The sequence below is a fragment of the Salvelinus fontinalis genome, chromosome 16, assembly GCF_029448725.1.
Source record: "Salvelinus fontinalis isolate EN_2023a chromosome 16, ASM2944872v1, whole genome shotgun sequence".
In the NCBI taxonomy this organism is placed as follows: domain Eukaryota; kingdom Metazoa; phylum Chordata; class Actinopteri; order Salmoniformes; family Salmonidae; genus Salvelinus; species Salvelinus fontinalis.
This window is the reverse complement of record NC_074680.1, coordinates 32,569,919-32,585,425: the sequence shown is the minus strand read 5'-3', so window position 1 is coordinate 32,585,425 and position 15,507 is coordinate 32,569,919. Positions and strand designations below refer to the sequence as shown.

The 15,507-nt window shown below is 51.3% G+C and overlaps 1 protein-coding gene across 6 annotated transcripts in view; it reads right to left on the bottom strand.

Moving 5' to 3' along the window:
- Positions 1-1,149: 1,149 nt before the first annotated feature.
- LOC129813042 (fermitin family homolog 2-like) overlaps positions 1,150-15,507 on the bottom strand; it is an 84,237-nt gene continuing 69,879 nt past the window's right edge. For 4 of the 6 annotated variants that reach the window (XM_055865181.1, XM_055865182.1, XM_055865184.1 and 1 more), the window contains 7 exons: positions 10,746-10,870; positions 10,497-10,603; positions 10,011-10,235; positions 5,244-5,264; positions 4,577-4,701; positions 4,199-4,340; positions 1,150-3,997 (listed from right to left, as the gene is read on the bottom strand). In XM_055865181.1, the coding sequence (XP_055721156.1) occupies positions 3,824-3,997; positions 4,199-4,340; positions 4,577-4,701; positions 5,244-5,264; positions 10,011-10,235; positions 10,497-10,603; positions 10,746-10,870 (919 nt within the window). In that variant the 3' untranslated portion in view covers positions 1,150-3,823. The remainder of the gene's footprint in view (positions 3,998-4,198; positions 4,341-4,576; positions 4,702-5,243; positions 5,265-10,010; positions 10,236-10,496; positions 10,604-10,745; positions 10,871-15,507) is intronic. The other 2 variants (XM_055865183.1, XM_055865186.1) reach the window with 1 other exon arrangement.

Here is a 15,507-nt window from a genome sequence, read left to right as displayed (position 1 = left end):
TGAGGACAGATGCATGCAGAAGATTCAACACACATGCATATACACAGATAGTAAGCGCACGCTCTCTCATACATGCACGCGCTAACAACTTCTGCTTTAGTTAAGTGAGAGACATGTTCGAAACATCTTAAATAAACAATGAAAATGCAAATGTGTATTGAATAGTTCTTGAAATTCTATTGACACATCGATTACAAGGACAGGATGTTCCTGTAGATTTCATTGTTCCCAGAGCTACACCAGTAACACCACACACACCTCAGCACTGAATTGGAGGGTGGATACCGTACCAGTTGACAAGCAGAGGGATACTGAATAAAATTTGATTTGAATGTAATTGCCCAAGAGGGTTCTCAACTGTCACCATAAAGGATATGACATGCTCAGATCTTACTGTGATGCCATGAACATGCTAGACTACGGAACGCTACACATTTTGTTTTCTAACTTTCCCGCATGATGTGCATGTTGACAAAAAAATAAAAAGTAGAATCACAATGTATAATCAAGAGACATACCCTGACACACCAACCCTCTCATCATGTATCCCCCATGTCACCTGAGTTACAGCCCACCACCCCTCTCTACAAGATGCCAAGACACCATGGGCACCAGGTGGCCGGAGTGCCATCTTCATGGCAACCCTGTCTCCCTGGTGCGGTGTTGATCGGGCGCCAAAAGCCTGGGTACAGAGACGGACGGTAACACTAAACATTACATCTCCCCATCAATCTGCCGCTATGTTTCTGATGGATGCCAAGTAACGATGGAAGCTGCTTTAAGAACAGTGAGTGACCTTTAGAGTAGTTTGGATCCAGTCCTGGATGTGACTGCAGCAGAGGGTGGAATAGGGGATGGTTACATACTGCCCTCTGGTGGAGACAGGGAACCTTCACCCAATTTCAATTGTTACAGAAAAGGAAAATACAATACTGTAGCTTTATAGCGAGTATTCTGGATGTTTTCTGGTTTGTAGTTTGTGATCGCTGACTCAATGTTTGAATAAATAGTAAGGAGAGGGTTTCTACTTACTCTCAGCAGCATATCAGCATTTCAATTTAAAATCACACTGTCCATGTTATTCTGTATAACAATGGTCTATGAACACATAACATGTCCTCAATTGGAGTACAATATTATAACTCAAACTTCCTTAAATAGTTTTATTTTTTTTAAATAAATGCATTTTTTTACAGTCTGAAAACAGCCGGCCATGCACTGCTGCTCTGGACATTGGAGGCAAACAATAAACAACTGTTATAGGAGGAAAAAACTAGGCTAAGTTTGCTTCTTTTACTTCAGTTCACTTACAGCCGTTTGTCTCAAACGCCAAGGTCTACTTTAACAAAAAGTGTCTCCTTCATACCAAAAACATTATTCAATTAAAAGCTACAATAGTGATCAAATCTGAAAATGAAGTGATACATTTTTGAAAAGGCTCTGAACAGCAGAGTAAGGGTTTGGCAGCCAAGGGATGTGTCATTGGTGGTAGTTTACAGAGCTAGAGAGTAAGATCAGTGCCAAAAAAATGCAAGAAAATAGAATAGCAATGTAATTCAATTTATAGGGGAGGCAACAAGAAAAAAGTACATTGAAAAGCCCTTTTATCAATGTTTGAGTAATAATAATATCTAGTGTGAGAAATCGTAATTAAATCCCAACCAACCTGGAGTTCGAGACTAGTGTTATATATATATTTATATATATCTTCATGTTAAAACTCAATAAGACCGTAACATTGGCAGGCACACATTTTCATACTACACAATGGTGACAGATGGCTTTCCCCTCTCTTTTCTAGAAACAAAAACACACATCCCAAAAAAACAAGAAAAAAAGCAGCAACAAAATAACTGTACAATTCTATGAAACCGGTGTTTTTACATTAGTTACAAAAAACTAATACTTCATTTAATGTTCGTCCATACTGAGGGCAAAGAAAAAAAGACTGCATAATTAATTCTTCAAACTTGGTGACCTATTGCTGGTGCATAATAATAACGGTGCTGAATAATAACACTATACGGTGTAAGATAAAGAATGGCATTTAAAAAGAGGAGGCTGCACTTGGGAATGCTGTTATTATTGGTAGTATCCCTCCAGCTGTACTACACAAGCACAATGCATTTGCAAGGGTCTGAGTCTCAAGGCAGAGCTGAGGTCTTTCCTTCATGCTGTGGACACTGGACAACCCTCAGAAACATGGCAGTATGTAACTGAGCCAAATCATTTGGGCACATGTTCCATGACAACATTCTTATTTGCATTTTCAGTAATTGCCTCAGAACTTGCCCATTAAAATTCCATCTCAAACAGAGTATCCTTGAGTGACCCCTTCAACCTTGAGAGTAGCTATGACAACTAGGCATGGTTATTCAGCGGTTTACAGATAAGAAACTACAGGACATTCACCCTGCTTGAGCTCCTGTTGTGCTGACATGTTAACTAGTGCAGACAGAGAAGCGCTACTGTAGGTGTGTACCAAGGCTGTTTAAACTCTCCAAGCACACTTGTTAGCTGTTGTATGTAGTGTTTCACACAGAGGATAGGAGACACTCACTGGAGGTATGCTCAGACAAAAAAAACAATGAATTGAACTACAGCTTATTCATTAAGGGATGCTCTACAGACTCTCCCCTAACCTTAATCCTTATCCTAAACCTTATTCTAAACTTAATCATTACCCTAACTGTCACCTCAAAAAGCAGTTGCTTATCAACAGATAGTTTGTTGATAGTATGGCCATCTGTAGAGCATCTACAGATGGAAAATCCAGATTATCCAAATAAAGTGTGACCAGGGATCATACATATACTGGAGAAGTGCTTACTGCGGAAGTGACTTCATATGGACTAGTTAGATCAAAGTGAGAATCTTTCATCAAGTGGAGAGGACACGGTGCCCAATTCTCTCCATGAGCTCTGGGTTCCTTAGCCTTTCCTTAACGACGGAAGGAAATTACCTCATATCACTTCCTGTCTCTGCTGAGAAAGTAAAAGCGTGTCACTGTTTTGCCGATACTCTTACTTTGAGGATTACTACTGCCTATAGTCACACCAAATGGAGTGAATATGTGGATGTACAATACGTGAGAGTGAGGTGGCACTCTGCAGCATAATTTAGACAGAGTATCATAACACAGGATGTCAGGCAGTACACAAACCACAACACACCACTTCAAAGACTCCGAACAACACCACACCTCACCAAAATGACAACAATAAATCCAGAAAACAAAACAGGGACAAATAAATAAATAATGTGATTCTTCATAAGAAATGATACATGGTTTTGTGGGCTGGTCGGATTACGATGACGGCATAGCTGAGAGGTTGAAGGGTCAATTTGATCAGTTCCTTCAGGGGAGTCAGAGTAGAAGGGGGGGGGGGGATTAAGAAAGAGTCTTTGGAATGGAGAGGTCTCCTGATGACATGTGATAGGTTCTCATGGACGTAGCTTTGAGATAGCTGCTTGAGGAAGAGGCGGCTGTCCCCAGTGCATTGGAGAGGGATGGGTCATGGGAGGGGGGGGGCGACGACTCCCAACTTCCTGTCAAATAATGTGGGCGATGGGGGAGCCACAGGCAGGGTTTGGAGTTAGTCTGGGCTGCAGCGTTGCGCAGAATATTAGTCTTAATGCAACAAAAATAAAGGGCATCAGCTTCTTAACAACAATGGCAATAATGGGTGGCCGCATGGGGCTCTAAAGCATGGTTCCATTTAAAACCACCAAAACTTTAAAACAAATAAAATAAACCCATATGATTTAGCCACCACCCTCCCTCCCCTCTTGACCCTAAACTCTGACCCAGGGGGTCAGGTAGTCAGACCCAGCCGCTGGTCAGCTTGTAGAACATCTCCTCGTCCAGAGACTCGTTCTGGTCTTTGGCGCGCGTGGACAGGAAGATGTAGCCTCCAATGAACTCATGTACCACCTTACAGTCCACCTCCGCACATATGAAAGCCAGGCTAGGCTCGTCTGCAAACTCCACCGTCACCTAGGGCCACAGAATGATCATACAGTCAAAACTATAGGAAGGTTCATTTAGTAGAACAGAGATTCTCCTTTTAAAATGTACTAACCATGTGAAATGCCAAGCTAAGATGAAGCTAAAACAAATTGGTGGTAACTGTTCAGAGTATTAAATGCCTTGTCTTTAAAACAGTTAATTTTCTGCTCTATAAGCTGAAATCCATACCATCTTGATCTCCCAGTTGACATTCCACTGTTTCATGTTGGCAAACCTCCAGGTCTTGATGGCGTCTCCGGTGCTGGCGTCCATCCGGATGAGACGGTTGTAGGTGATGCCAATCAGCTCGTCCCTCTTCCCACCCTGGAATCTGTGAATTACAGAATTCCAAGTGAGCTCACTGCTTGGGATGTGCTTATTGGAAGTAATAACCTTATGGGTTTTCAACCATGCATCTTTGAAATCTGACAAAATCTCTGTTCGCTGTAAAAGAACAATCCCAAACACAGACAGAGGCAGGTGGGCAGACAGAGAGACCTGGGGGAAGAGATCTGTTATATCAATAAAGGAGTGTATGAAGAGACTCTGGAGAAGAGGGGAACTCACTTGGCCAGGAAGTGAGTGATGCCAAACTCAGGCAGGGACTGCCACGCCTGGATGAAGCGCATCTTGGCCTCGATCAGACTCATCTGGGCCACGTTCTGGTGGGCCTCTAGGATCCGGGCCGAAATCTGATGAACACACAACAAAAGACTGTTGAACACACACGTCACAGACCACCACTATGAAACCAAGCCCCAGACACACACCCGCACAGACATAGGTCTACTGTGCACACATGGCCCTGTCCTATAACCTCCCAAACCCAAAGACACCCAACACCTCCCCATAAATATAGGAAGGCACACAAGGTAACCAAATTAAAGTATCAACAAACATTTGAGATATGTGACCCTCCACAGAGGCCAGTCTAAGGGACCCATGAAGTGCCTCCCCACCCCGGTGTATGAGTCAGTGGGATGAGCAGAGAGATGCTGACCTGGGTCTTCAGGACAGACTCACCACTTTACTATATTAGCTTCACATTTAGAGTGTGTTAGTAGTTGAAGGAGAAATTAGAGGGAATGAGGATCGGACAAAACACAAGCTAGCAATCACCCTTGACCGGGCAGTTTATTTTTCTAATGTTAAAGGTGAGACTAACTATTGAGACTATGTTACAGATCTACTGGTAAATCAAACACGACCCAAAGACAAACCCATCTCCACTTACCAGGTCCCTGATATAGCCTGGCTGAAGAGGGAGGGAGGCAGACGGAGGGATGGGAGGACAGCGCAAAAGGAGGGAAGAGAGAAAACAGAAGGAAAGAACAAAGAAAAACAAGCAAATGAGAACAAGGCCAATGAGCCAAGAAAACAGCTTCAACACAACGTAGCATAATCAGAACAGGCTAAATTAACAGGAACATTTTGATCTCTCCATGGGGAGAGAAAGCAGTCTCCATGAGGAGAGAAAGCAGCAGCAGCAGTCTCCATGGGGAGAGAAACCAGCCGCAGCAGTCTCCATAGGGAGAGAAACCAGCAGCAGCAGCAGTCTCCATGGGGAGAGAAACCAGCAGCAGCAGCAGCAGTCTCCATGGGGAGAGAAACCAGCAGCAGCAGTCTCCATGGGGAGAAAAAGCAGCAGCAGCAGTCTCCATAGGGAGAAAAAGCAGCAGCAGCAGTCTCCATAGGGAGAGAAACCAGCAGCAGTCTCCATAGGGAGAGAAACCAGCCGCAGTCTCCATGGGGAGAGAAACCAGCCGCAGTCTCCATGGGGAGAGAAACCAGCCGCAGCAGCAGTCTCCATGGGGAGAGAAACCAGCCGCAGCAGCAGTCTCCATAGGGAGAGAAACCAGCAGCAGCAGTCTCCATAGGGAGAGAAACCAGCAGCAGCAGTCTCCATAGGGAGAAAAACCAGCAGCAGTCTCCATGGGGAGAAAAACCAGCAGCAGTCTCCATGGGGAGAAAAACCAGCAGCAGTCTCCATGGGGAGAAAAACCAGCAGCAGTCTCCATGGGGAGAAAAACCAGCAGCAGTCTCCATGGGGAGAAAAACCAGCAGCAGTCTCCATGGGGAGAAAAACCAGCAGCAGTCTCCATGGGGAGAAAAACCAGCAGCAGTCTCCATGGGGAGAAAAACCAGCAGCAGTCTCCATGGGGAGAAAAACCAGCAGCAGTCTCCATGGGGAGAAAAACCAGCAGCAGTCTCCATGGGGAGAAAAACCAGCAGCAGTCTCCATGGGGAGAAAAACCAGCAGCAGTCTCCATGGGGAGAAAAACCAGCAGCAGTCTCCATGGGGAGAAAAACCAGCAGCAGTCTCCATGGGGAGAAAAACCAGCAGCAGTCTCCATGGGGAGAAAAACCAGCAGCAGTCTCCATGGGGAGAAAAACCAGCAGCAGTCTCCATGGGGAGAAAAACCAGCAGCAGTCTCCATGGGGAGAAAAACCAGCAGCAGTCTCCATGGGGAGAAAAACCAGCAGCAGTCTCCATGGGGAGAAAAACCAGCAGCAGTCTCCATGGGGAGAAAAACCAGCAGCAGTCTCCATGGGGAGAAAAACCAGCAGCAGTCTCCATGGGGAGAAAAACCAGCAGCAGTCTCCATGGGGAGAAAAACCAGCAGCAGTCTCCATGGGGAGAAAAACCAGCAGCAGTCTCCATGGGGAGAAAAACCAGCAGCAGTCTCCATGGGGAGAAAAACCAGCAGCAGTCTCCATGGGGAGAAAAACCAGCAGCAGTCTCCATGGGGAGAAAAACCAGCAGCAGTCTCCATGGGGAGAGAAACCAGCAGCAGTCTCCATGGGGAGAGAAACCAGCAGCAGTCTCCATGGGGAGAGAAACCAGCAGCAGTCTCCATGGGGAGAGAAACCAGCAGCAGTCTCCATGGGGAGAGAAACCAGCAGCAGTCTCCATGGGGAGAGAAACCAGCAGCAGCAGCAGTCTCCATGGGGAGAGAAACCAGCAGCAGCAGCAGTCTCCATGGGGAGAGAAACCAGCAGCAGTCTCCATGGGGAGAGAAACCAGCAGCAGTCTCCATGGGGAGAGAAACCAGCAGCAGTCTCCATGGGGAGAGAAACCAGCAGCAGTCTCCATGGGGAGAGAAACCAGCAGCAGTCTCCATAGGGAGAGAAACCAGCAGCAGCAGTCTCCATAGGGAGAGAAACCAGCAGCAGCAGTCTCCATAGGGAGAGAAACCAGCAGCAGCAGTCTCCATAGGGAGAGAAACCAGCAGCAGCAGCAGCAGTCTCCATAGGGAGAGAAACCAGCAGCAGCAGCAGTCTCCATGGGGAGAGAAACCAGCAGCAGTCTCCATAGGGAGAGAAACCAGCAACAGCAGCAGTCTCCATGGGGAGAGAAACCAGCAGCAGTCTCCATAGGGAGAGAAACCAGCAGCAGCAGCAGTCTCCATGGGGAGAGAAACCAGCAGCAGTGTCAGTATATCTGTCAGGGCAAGTAGAGGGTTTAGGACACAAATTATTACACAAACTGATTTAATTGATTTACAAGTTTGAAACATTTCATTGGAGCTTTTATGACAGTAAATCTTGTTTAATTTGAGAGTTAAGTAGCTACTGTACTGTAGGACAGGCCATTCATCTTGTGTATGCAATTCCTTTCATGTCCACATGGTGGGAACACATACCAAGGCATCACACAGCTCAAGTAAACACCACTACAGCCCTCTGCATTAGGTTATCTAGCAATATCCTGGTGTTTGCTATTGTGCCTGCCCAGTTTGCTTTCTCTTATGTAAAACTATGTTTAGCTAGGAAGTTAGGAATCCATCTAGCCTAACTCCCAGTGATCTATAAATTCCTTTGCATATCTGCTGGGAATTGCAGCGTGGAAGTCACATCGGGGGAGTCGGAGAGGAAGTATGGAGAAAAAAAAGGAAAGAGCAGAGGCAGCACCCTGCAAGCATCTCTCCCACAGCACAGCTGACTGACGCAGTGGCTGGTTGACCTTTATTGTCATGAGTCGTCATGAACGCAGGACTGAGCAATTCCCCGTAGATAGGCCAGCTGCAAAGAAAACATTTGCTATTTTGTAGAAGTTCATGACACCAAAAATGTGCTTTTTGGTCTTAATTTCAGGTTAGGGTTAGACATTAGGGTTAGCAGTGTGGTTAAGGTTAGGTTTAAAATCAGATGTTATGACTTTATGGCTGTGCCAGCTAGTGACCACTCTGCAAAGCTTTCACCAGAACAAGATTCATGACGAAAAACATTGACCTGCAACAGAGTAGCTGAAAGAGTGGCTTTTCCCAGCCTGGTTTCCCACTCTGCATTCCCAGACAGGACTCATTTCCTGAAGCTCCAAACAAACAAACTCCCAAACAAGTGTATGTCCACAAGCATACAATACATGCACTCTCTCACATACACAACATACACACAGTCTCATGAAGGACACACACACACACACCTTCTCTGAACACACCGCCAGCGGCCCTGTCCAGGTAGAGAAGTGAGGGGTGTTTCATGTGGTGCCTTAGGAACATCCCCTGCCTGCCTGGCTGGAGCTCAGAGCCCCAAACTGAGACTGGAGCTGGGCCAGAACCACAGTCCCATACAGACAGACCCGCAGGCCTGTGGAGAGAACCTAGGAGGGGTGCTACTATGAGATCTGAGGGGAGGCACATTTTTTCTCACACATGCATATGACACACACCTATCCTGTTTTTGGGCAGCAATGCAGAATAAACCAGTCGGTCTCCTTCTTTGGGACAAGAACACCATTCCAGTGTGATCCAGCAGACACGGCAATGACTGTTTTTAGGATGTCGACCCTGGATAGACATTTCCTGTTTGATTAGCTCTCTCCTCCCTTCTCACTCACACTATGAGTGGTCTTTCCCTATGCTCTTCTTCTAGACGACAGAGATTCACGTAAGGCTGAAGCTATGGTTACAGTCCAAACCCAGACTAGTACCGCGACATCACTTAACCAACACACACCAAAAGAACCTCCCACTTTTCCTACACAGCTTAAATCAGAACCACATTGAGTGAGTAAGCGTGGGAAGACCACTCCCCCTCTCATTGTTACCAGTATACGGGTCAGCCTGTTATATACGTTGGAATTTGCTAAATAAAGAGCACAATTTTACTGTTACTTAAAAACGTAAGTTAACCTCTGCCTACGAGGGCCTAACGCGTAAATGTGACTGTCATTGATTGGCTTTTGGTGGTTTGTTTCGGATTTCTCAGTAAGACAACTCCTTTAGGTTGTTTCTCTTTCTCTGGCTGTGAATCTCAACCTTTAGTAATATATTAGTTTCCTCTTCTCCTTTCCTTCTTGTGTGTAACTGGTGTGAAATGGCTAGCTAGTTAGCGGTGCGCGCTAGTAGCGTTTAAAATCGGTGACGTCACTCGCTCGTGGGTGACCGTTGATGTGTGCAGAGGGTCCCTGGTTCAAGCCCAGGATGGGGCGAAGAGAGGGACAGAAGCAATACTGTTACTTGAGCCCAGATCTGGCAGGATATGATTGGGTGAAATTAACATGGTAGACCTCAATCCAGTCAACTAGCTTCCTTTCAGAGGTAAATGACAGAAGGGAGACTAGGGAAGGAAGCTGATTAGAGTAAGGAGATAGCCTTTGAGCGTGACTTGTGGTAATCCTCTCCTTTAGACTGCTGTCCTGGGTTCCCCTTGGAGCGGGAGGGATCGAGGGCGGTTGCATTCCTGTGCAGGACAACCCAGATGCCAGGAGGCACCCCAGGCCAGCTGGGAAGTAAACAACACCCTTCACCCTGAACACTGCTCTGCCCATCTCTTCCCCCTTCGTCTCTCTCCATCCTAGACTATCCTTAAACCTTCACCTGACTAACATCAACTCATCTGAAAATGATTAAGGGTTGTTGACATAGCTTTTGTCAGTTCACTTGCAGTGTAGAAATATGCATCTCTATGCATGCGTATTTGAATCCAGAGAGTGATGGGCCAATCATCTCGTCTACATTGATGGGGTATCCTCTCCACACAGCCCCTGGCTAGTTACCTGCTTGTTCTTGTACTTCTTCAGGTAGCGCGGCGACACCAGGCACTCAGAGTTGATGTCGTTGGTGACAGCTGGCTCGGCGATGAACTGCGGGTCAGGGTTCATGTGCTGCATCTTGAGGAAGGACAGAATGTTCTGGACCTCCAGGTTATAGGAGCTGTCTGCCATGGTCTTCCCCTTAGAGGCCAGGCGGCACGCTGCCATCCAGTGGGCATATGGCTTCTCCTGCATGGGAAGGAGGGAGGTGGTGGTTATGCTGAGGCCAATGACGTACATGGCTTTTCATTAGGTCCTAGAGTACTTTCCCATGTATGTGGTAACTGTAATATTTTCACCTACACTCCAACTATTGGCACAAATCTGATCAGTCTTACTATGTTTCTAAGTCACTTTTAAATGTAACACCATGAGTAAATGTATTGCATTCTTGACATTGTGACAGATGGTCCTCCATGCAGCCAGAGGAAGCCAGAGAGCCACACTCACAGCATCACACCGCAGCCAGATCTCGTTCATGCCGTCAGCCACTGGGATTAGCAACTTGATGTTGAATTTCTGACTGGAAATGTTCACATCTGGTGTTACCTCGCAACCTACAAAGACAAGGAAAAGTTCAGAGGAAGGGAACAGGAGAGGTCAAACCATCCATAACACACCACTGGGGATCAAACACACTTCGGTCATAAAGGAACTGTTGCCTTCTTCAGTGTGTGTGTGTGGGGGCGGTCCTGGTACCTCTTAGATTCATTTGGAGGGAGGGTGTCCCATGAGCCTCCTCTTTGCTCTTGTAGCAGGAAATTGTGATGTCCTTGAATGTGCACCAGTACTGCTTGTAGCCTTTCAGTGTCAGTTTTTTTGGCCTGGAAAATACATAGGAGAGAGAGCGGCAGTGAGAGAGAGCGAGAGAGCGGCGGTGAGAGAGAGCGAGAGAGCGGCGGTGAGAGAGAGCGAGAGAGCGGCGGTGAGAGAGAGCGGCAGTGAGAGAGAGCGAGAGAGCGGCAGTGAGAGAGAGCGAGAGAGCGGCAGTGAGAGAGAGCGAGAGAGCGGCAGTGAGAGAGAGCGAGAGAGCGGCAGAGTGAGAGAGCGAGAGAGCGGCAGAGTGAGAGCGAGAGAGCGGCAGAGTGAGAGCGAGAGAGCGGCAGAGTGAGAGCGAGAGAGCGGCAGAGTGAGAGCGAGAGAGCGGCAGAGTGAGAGCGAGAGAGCGGCAGAGTGAGAGCGAGAGAGCGGCAGAGTGAGAGCGAGAGAGCGGCAGAGTGAGAGCGAGAGAGCGGCAGAGTGAGAGCGAGAGAGCGGCAGAGTGAGAGCGAGAGAGCGGCAGAGTGAGAGCGAGAGAGCGGCAGAGTGAGAGCGAGAGAGCGGCAGAGTGAGAGCGAGAGAGCGGCAGAGTGAGAGCGAGAGAGCGGCAGAGTGAGAGCGAGAGAGCGGCAGAGTGAGAGCGAGAGAGCGGCAGAGTGAGAGCGAGAGAGCGGCAGAGTGAGAGCGAGAGAGCGGCAGAGTGAGAGCGAGAGAGCGGCAGAGTGAGAGCGAGAGAGCGGCAGAGTGAGAGCGAGAGAGCGGCAGAGTGAGAGCGAGAGAGCGGCAGAGTGAGAGCGAGAGAGCGGCAGAGTGAGAGCGAGAGAGCGGCAGAGTGAGAGCGAGAGAGCGGCAGAGTGAGAGCGAGAGAGCGGCAGAGTGAGAGCGAGAGAGCGGCAGAGTGAGAGCGAGAGAGCGGCAGAGTGAGAGCGAGAGAGCGGCAGAGTGAGAGCGAGAGAGCGGCAGAGAGAGAGCGAGAGCGAGCGGCAGAGAGAGAGCGAGAGCGAGCGGCAGAGAGAGAGCGAGAGCGAGCGGCAGAGAGAGAGCGAGAGCGAGCGGCAGAGAGAGAGCGAGCGGCAGAGAGAGAGCGAGCGGCAGAGAGAGAGCGAGCGGCAGAGAGAGAGCGAGCGGCAGAGAGAGAGCGAGCGGCAGAGAGAGAGCGAGAGGCAGAGAGAGAGCGAGAGGCAGAGAGAGAGCGAGAGGCAGAGAGAGAGCGAGAGGCAGAGAGAGAGCGAGTGGCAGAGAGAGAGCGAGAGGCAGAGAGAGAGCGAGAGGCAGAGAGAGAGCGAGAGGCAGAGAGAGAGCGAGAGGCAGAGAGAGAGCGAGAGGCAGAGAGAGAGCGAGAGGCAGAGAGAGAGCGAGAGCGAGAGGTAGAGCGAGAGCGAGAGGTAGAGCGAGAGCGAGAGGCAGAGCGAGAGCGAGCGGCAGAGCGAGAGCGAGAGGCAGAGCGAGAGCGAGAGGCAGAGCGAGAGCGAGAGGCAGAGAGAGAGCGAGAGGCAGAGAGAGAGCGAGAGGCAGAGCGAGAGCGAGAGGCAGAGCGAGAGCGAGAGGCAGAGCGAGAGCGAGAGGCAGAGCGAGAGCGAGAGGCAGAGCGAGAGCGAGAGGCAGAGCGAGAGCGAGAGGCAGAGCGAGAGCGAGAGGCAGAGCGAGAGCGAGAGCGAGAGGCAGAGCGAGAGCGAGAGCGAGAGGCAGAGCGAGAGCGAGAGGCAGAGCGAGAGCGAGAGGCAGAGCGAGAGCGAGAGCGAGAGGCAGAGCGAGAGCGAGAGCGAGAGGCAGAGCGAGAGCGAGAGGCAGAGAGAGAGCGAGAGCGAGAGGCAGAGAGAGAGCGAGAGCGAGAGGCAGAGAGAGAGCGAGAGCGAGAGGCAGAGAGAGAGCGAGAGCGAGAGGCAGAGAGAGAGCGAGAGCGAGAGGCAGAGAGAGAGCGAGAGCGAGAGGCAGAGAGAGAGCGAGAGCGAGAGGCAGAGAGAGAGCGAGAGCGAGAGGCAGAGAGAGAGCGAGAGCGAGAGGCAGAGAGAGAGCGAGAGCGAGAGGCAGAGAGAGAGCGAGAGCGAGAGCGAGAGGCAGAGCGAGAGCGAGAGGCAGAGCGAGAGCGAGAGGCAGAGAGAGAGCGAGAGGCAGAGAGAGAGCGAGAGGCAGAGAGAGAGCGAGAGGCAGAGAGAGAGCGAGAGGCAGAGAGAGAGCGAGAGGCAGAGAGAGAGCGAGAGGCAGAGAGAGAGCGAGAGCGAGAGGCAGATAGAGAGCGAGCGGCAGAGAGAGAGCGAGAGCGAGCGGCAGAGAGAGAGCGAGAGCGAGCGGCAGAGAGAGAGCGAGAGCGAGCGGCAGAGAGAGAGCGAGAGCGAGCGGCAGAGAGAGAGCGAGAGCGAGCGGCAGAGAGAGAGCGAGAGCGAGCGGCAGAGAGAGAGCGAGAGCGAGCGGCAGAGAGAGAGCGAGAGCGAGCGGCAGAGAGAGAGCGAGAGCGAGCGGCAGAGAGAGAGCGAGAGCGAGCGGCAGAGAGAGAGCGAGAGCGAGCGGCAGAGAGAGAGCGAGCGGCAGAGAGAGAGCGAGCGGCAGAGAGAGAGCGAGCGGCAGAGAGAGAGCGAGCGGCAGAGAGAGAGCGAGCGGCAGAGAGAGAGCGAGCGGCAGAGAGAGAGCGAGCGGCAGAGAGAGAGCGAGCGGCAGAGAGAGAGCGAGCGGCAGAGAGAGAGCGAGCGGCAGAGAGAGAGAGAGCGGCAGAGAGAGAGCGAGCGGCAGAGAGAGAGAGAGCGGCAGAGAGAGAGAGAGCGGCAGAGAGAGAGCGAGAGCGAGAGGCAGAGAGAGAGCGAGAGCGAGAGGCAGAGAGAGAGCGAGAGCGAGAGGCAGAGCGAGAGCGAGAGGCAGAGCGAGAGCGAGAGGCAGAGCGAGAGCGAGAGGCAGAGCGAGAGCGAGAGGCAGAGCGAGAGCGAGAGGCAGAGCGAGAGCGAGAGGCAGAGAGAGAGAGAGCGAGAGGCAGAGAGAGAGCGAGAGGCAGAGAGAGAGCGAGAGCGAGAGGCAGATAGAGAGCGAGCGGCAGAGAGAGAGCGAGAGCGAGCGGCAGAGAGAGAGCGAGAGCGAGCGGCAGAGAGAGAGCGAGAGCGAGCGGCAGAGAGAGAGCGAGAGCGAGCGGCAGAGAGAGAGCGAGCGGCAGAGAGAGAGCGAGCGGCAGAGAGAGAGCGAGCGGCAGAGAGAGAGCGAGCGGCAGAGAGAGAGCGAGCGGCAGAGAGAGAGCGAGCGGCAGAGAGAGAGCGAGCGGCAGAGAGAGAGCGAGCGGCAGAGAGAGAGCGAGCGGCAGAGAGAGAGCGAGCGGCAGAGAGAGAGCGAGCGGCAGAGAGAGAGCGAGCGGCAGAGAGAGAGCGAGCGGCAGAGAGAGAGAGAGCGGCAGAGAGAGAGAGAGCGGCAGAGAGAGAGCGAGCGGCAGAGAGCGAGCGGCAGAGAGCGAGCGGCAGAGAGCGAGCGGCAGAGAGCGAGCGGCAGAGAGCGAGCGGCAGAGAGCGAGCGGCAGAGAGCGAGCGGCAGAGAGCGAGCGGCAGAGAGCGAGCGGCAGAGAGCGAGCGGCAGAGAGCGGCAGCGAGAGCGAGAGAGAGCGGCAGCGAGAGCGAGAGAGAGCGGCAGCGAGAGCGAGAGAGAGCGGCAGCGAGAGCGAGAGAGAGCGGCAGCGAGAGCGAGAGAGAGCGGCAGCGAGAGCGAGAGAGAGCGGCAGCGAGAGCGAGAGAGAGCGGCAGCGAGAGCGAGAGAGAGCGGCAGCGAGAGCGAGAGAGAGCGGCAGCGAGAGCGAGAGAGAGCGGCAGCGAGAGCGAGAGAGAGCGGCAGCGAGAGCGAGAGAGAGCGGCAGCGAGAGCGAGAGAGAGCGGCAGCGAGAGCGAGAGAGAGCGGCAGCGAGAGAGAGCGGCAGCGAGAGAGAGCGGCAGCGAGAGAGAGCGGCAGCGAGAGCGAGAGGCAGCGAGAGCGAGAGCGAGCGGCAGCGAGAGCGAGCGGCAGAGCGAGAGCGAGAGAGAGCGGCAGAGCGAGAGAGAGAGCGAGCGGCAGAGCGAGAGAGAGAGCGAGCGGCAGAGCGAGAGAGAGAGCGAGCGGCAGAGCGAGAGAGAGAGCGAGCGGCAGAGCGAGAGAGAGAGCGAGCGGCAGAGCGAGAGAGAGAGCGAGCGGCAGAGCGAGAGAGAGAGCGAGCGGCAGAGCGAGAGAGAGAGCGAGCGGCAGAGCGAGAGAGAGAGCGAGCGGCAGAGCGAGAGAGAGAGCGAGCGGCAGAGCGAGAGAGAGAGCGAGCGGCAGAGCGAGAGAGAGAGCGAGCGGCAGAGCGAGACAGACCGGGCGGCAGAGCGAGACAGACCGGGCGGCAGAGAGAGAGCGAGGTACATGGGAATAGAACCGCAAAAGGTATTTTTATGTGCACCATGTCATCAAGCACAGACTTATCTGCAACGGGTCAATTTGATGGAAACACATCTCTGGTGGGAAAATGTTTTCATGCAGATTTTGGAATATTCGCATGAGAATCTGTTGCCAGTTGGATGGAAACCTAGCTCGTCATCAGTGTTTATGGATGAGCGATGGCCAAACGGCATAGGCAACGTGCAATAGATGGTATAAAATACAGTATATGTGTACATGTGATGAGTAATGCATAATAATATATGTAAACATTATTAAAGTGGCATTATTTAAAGTGAATAGTGATCCATTTATTAAAAGGTGTCCACTGATTTGGTCTCAATGT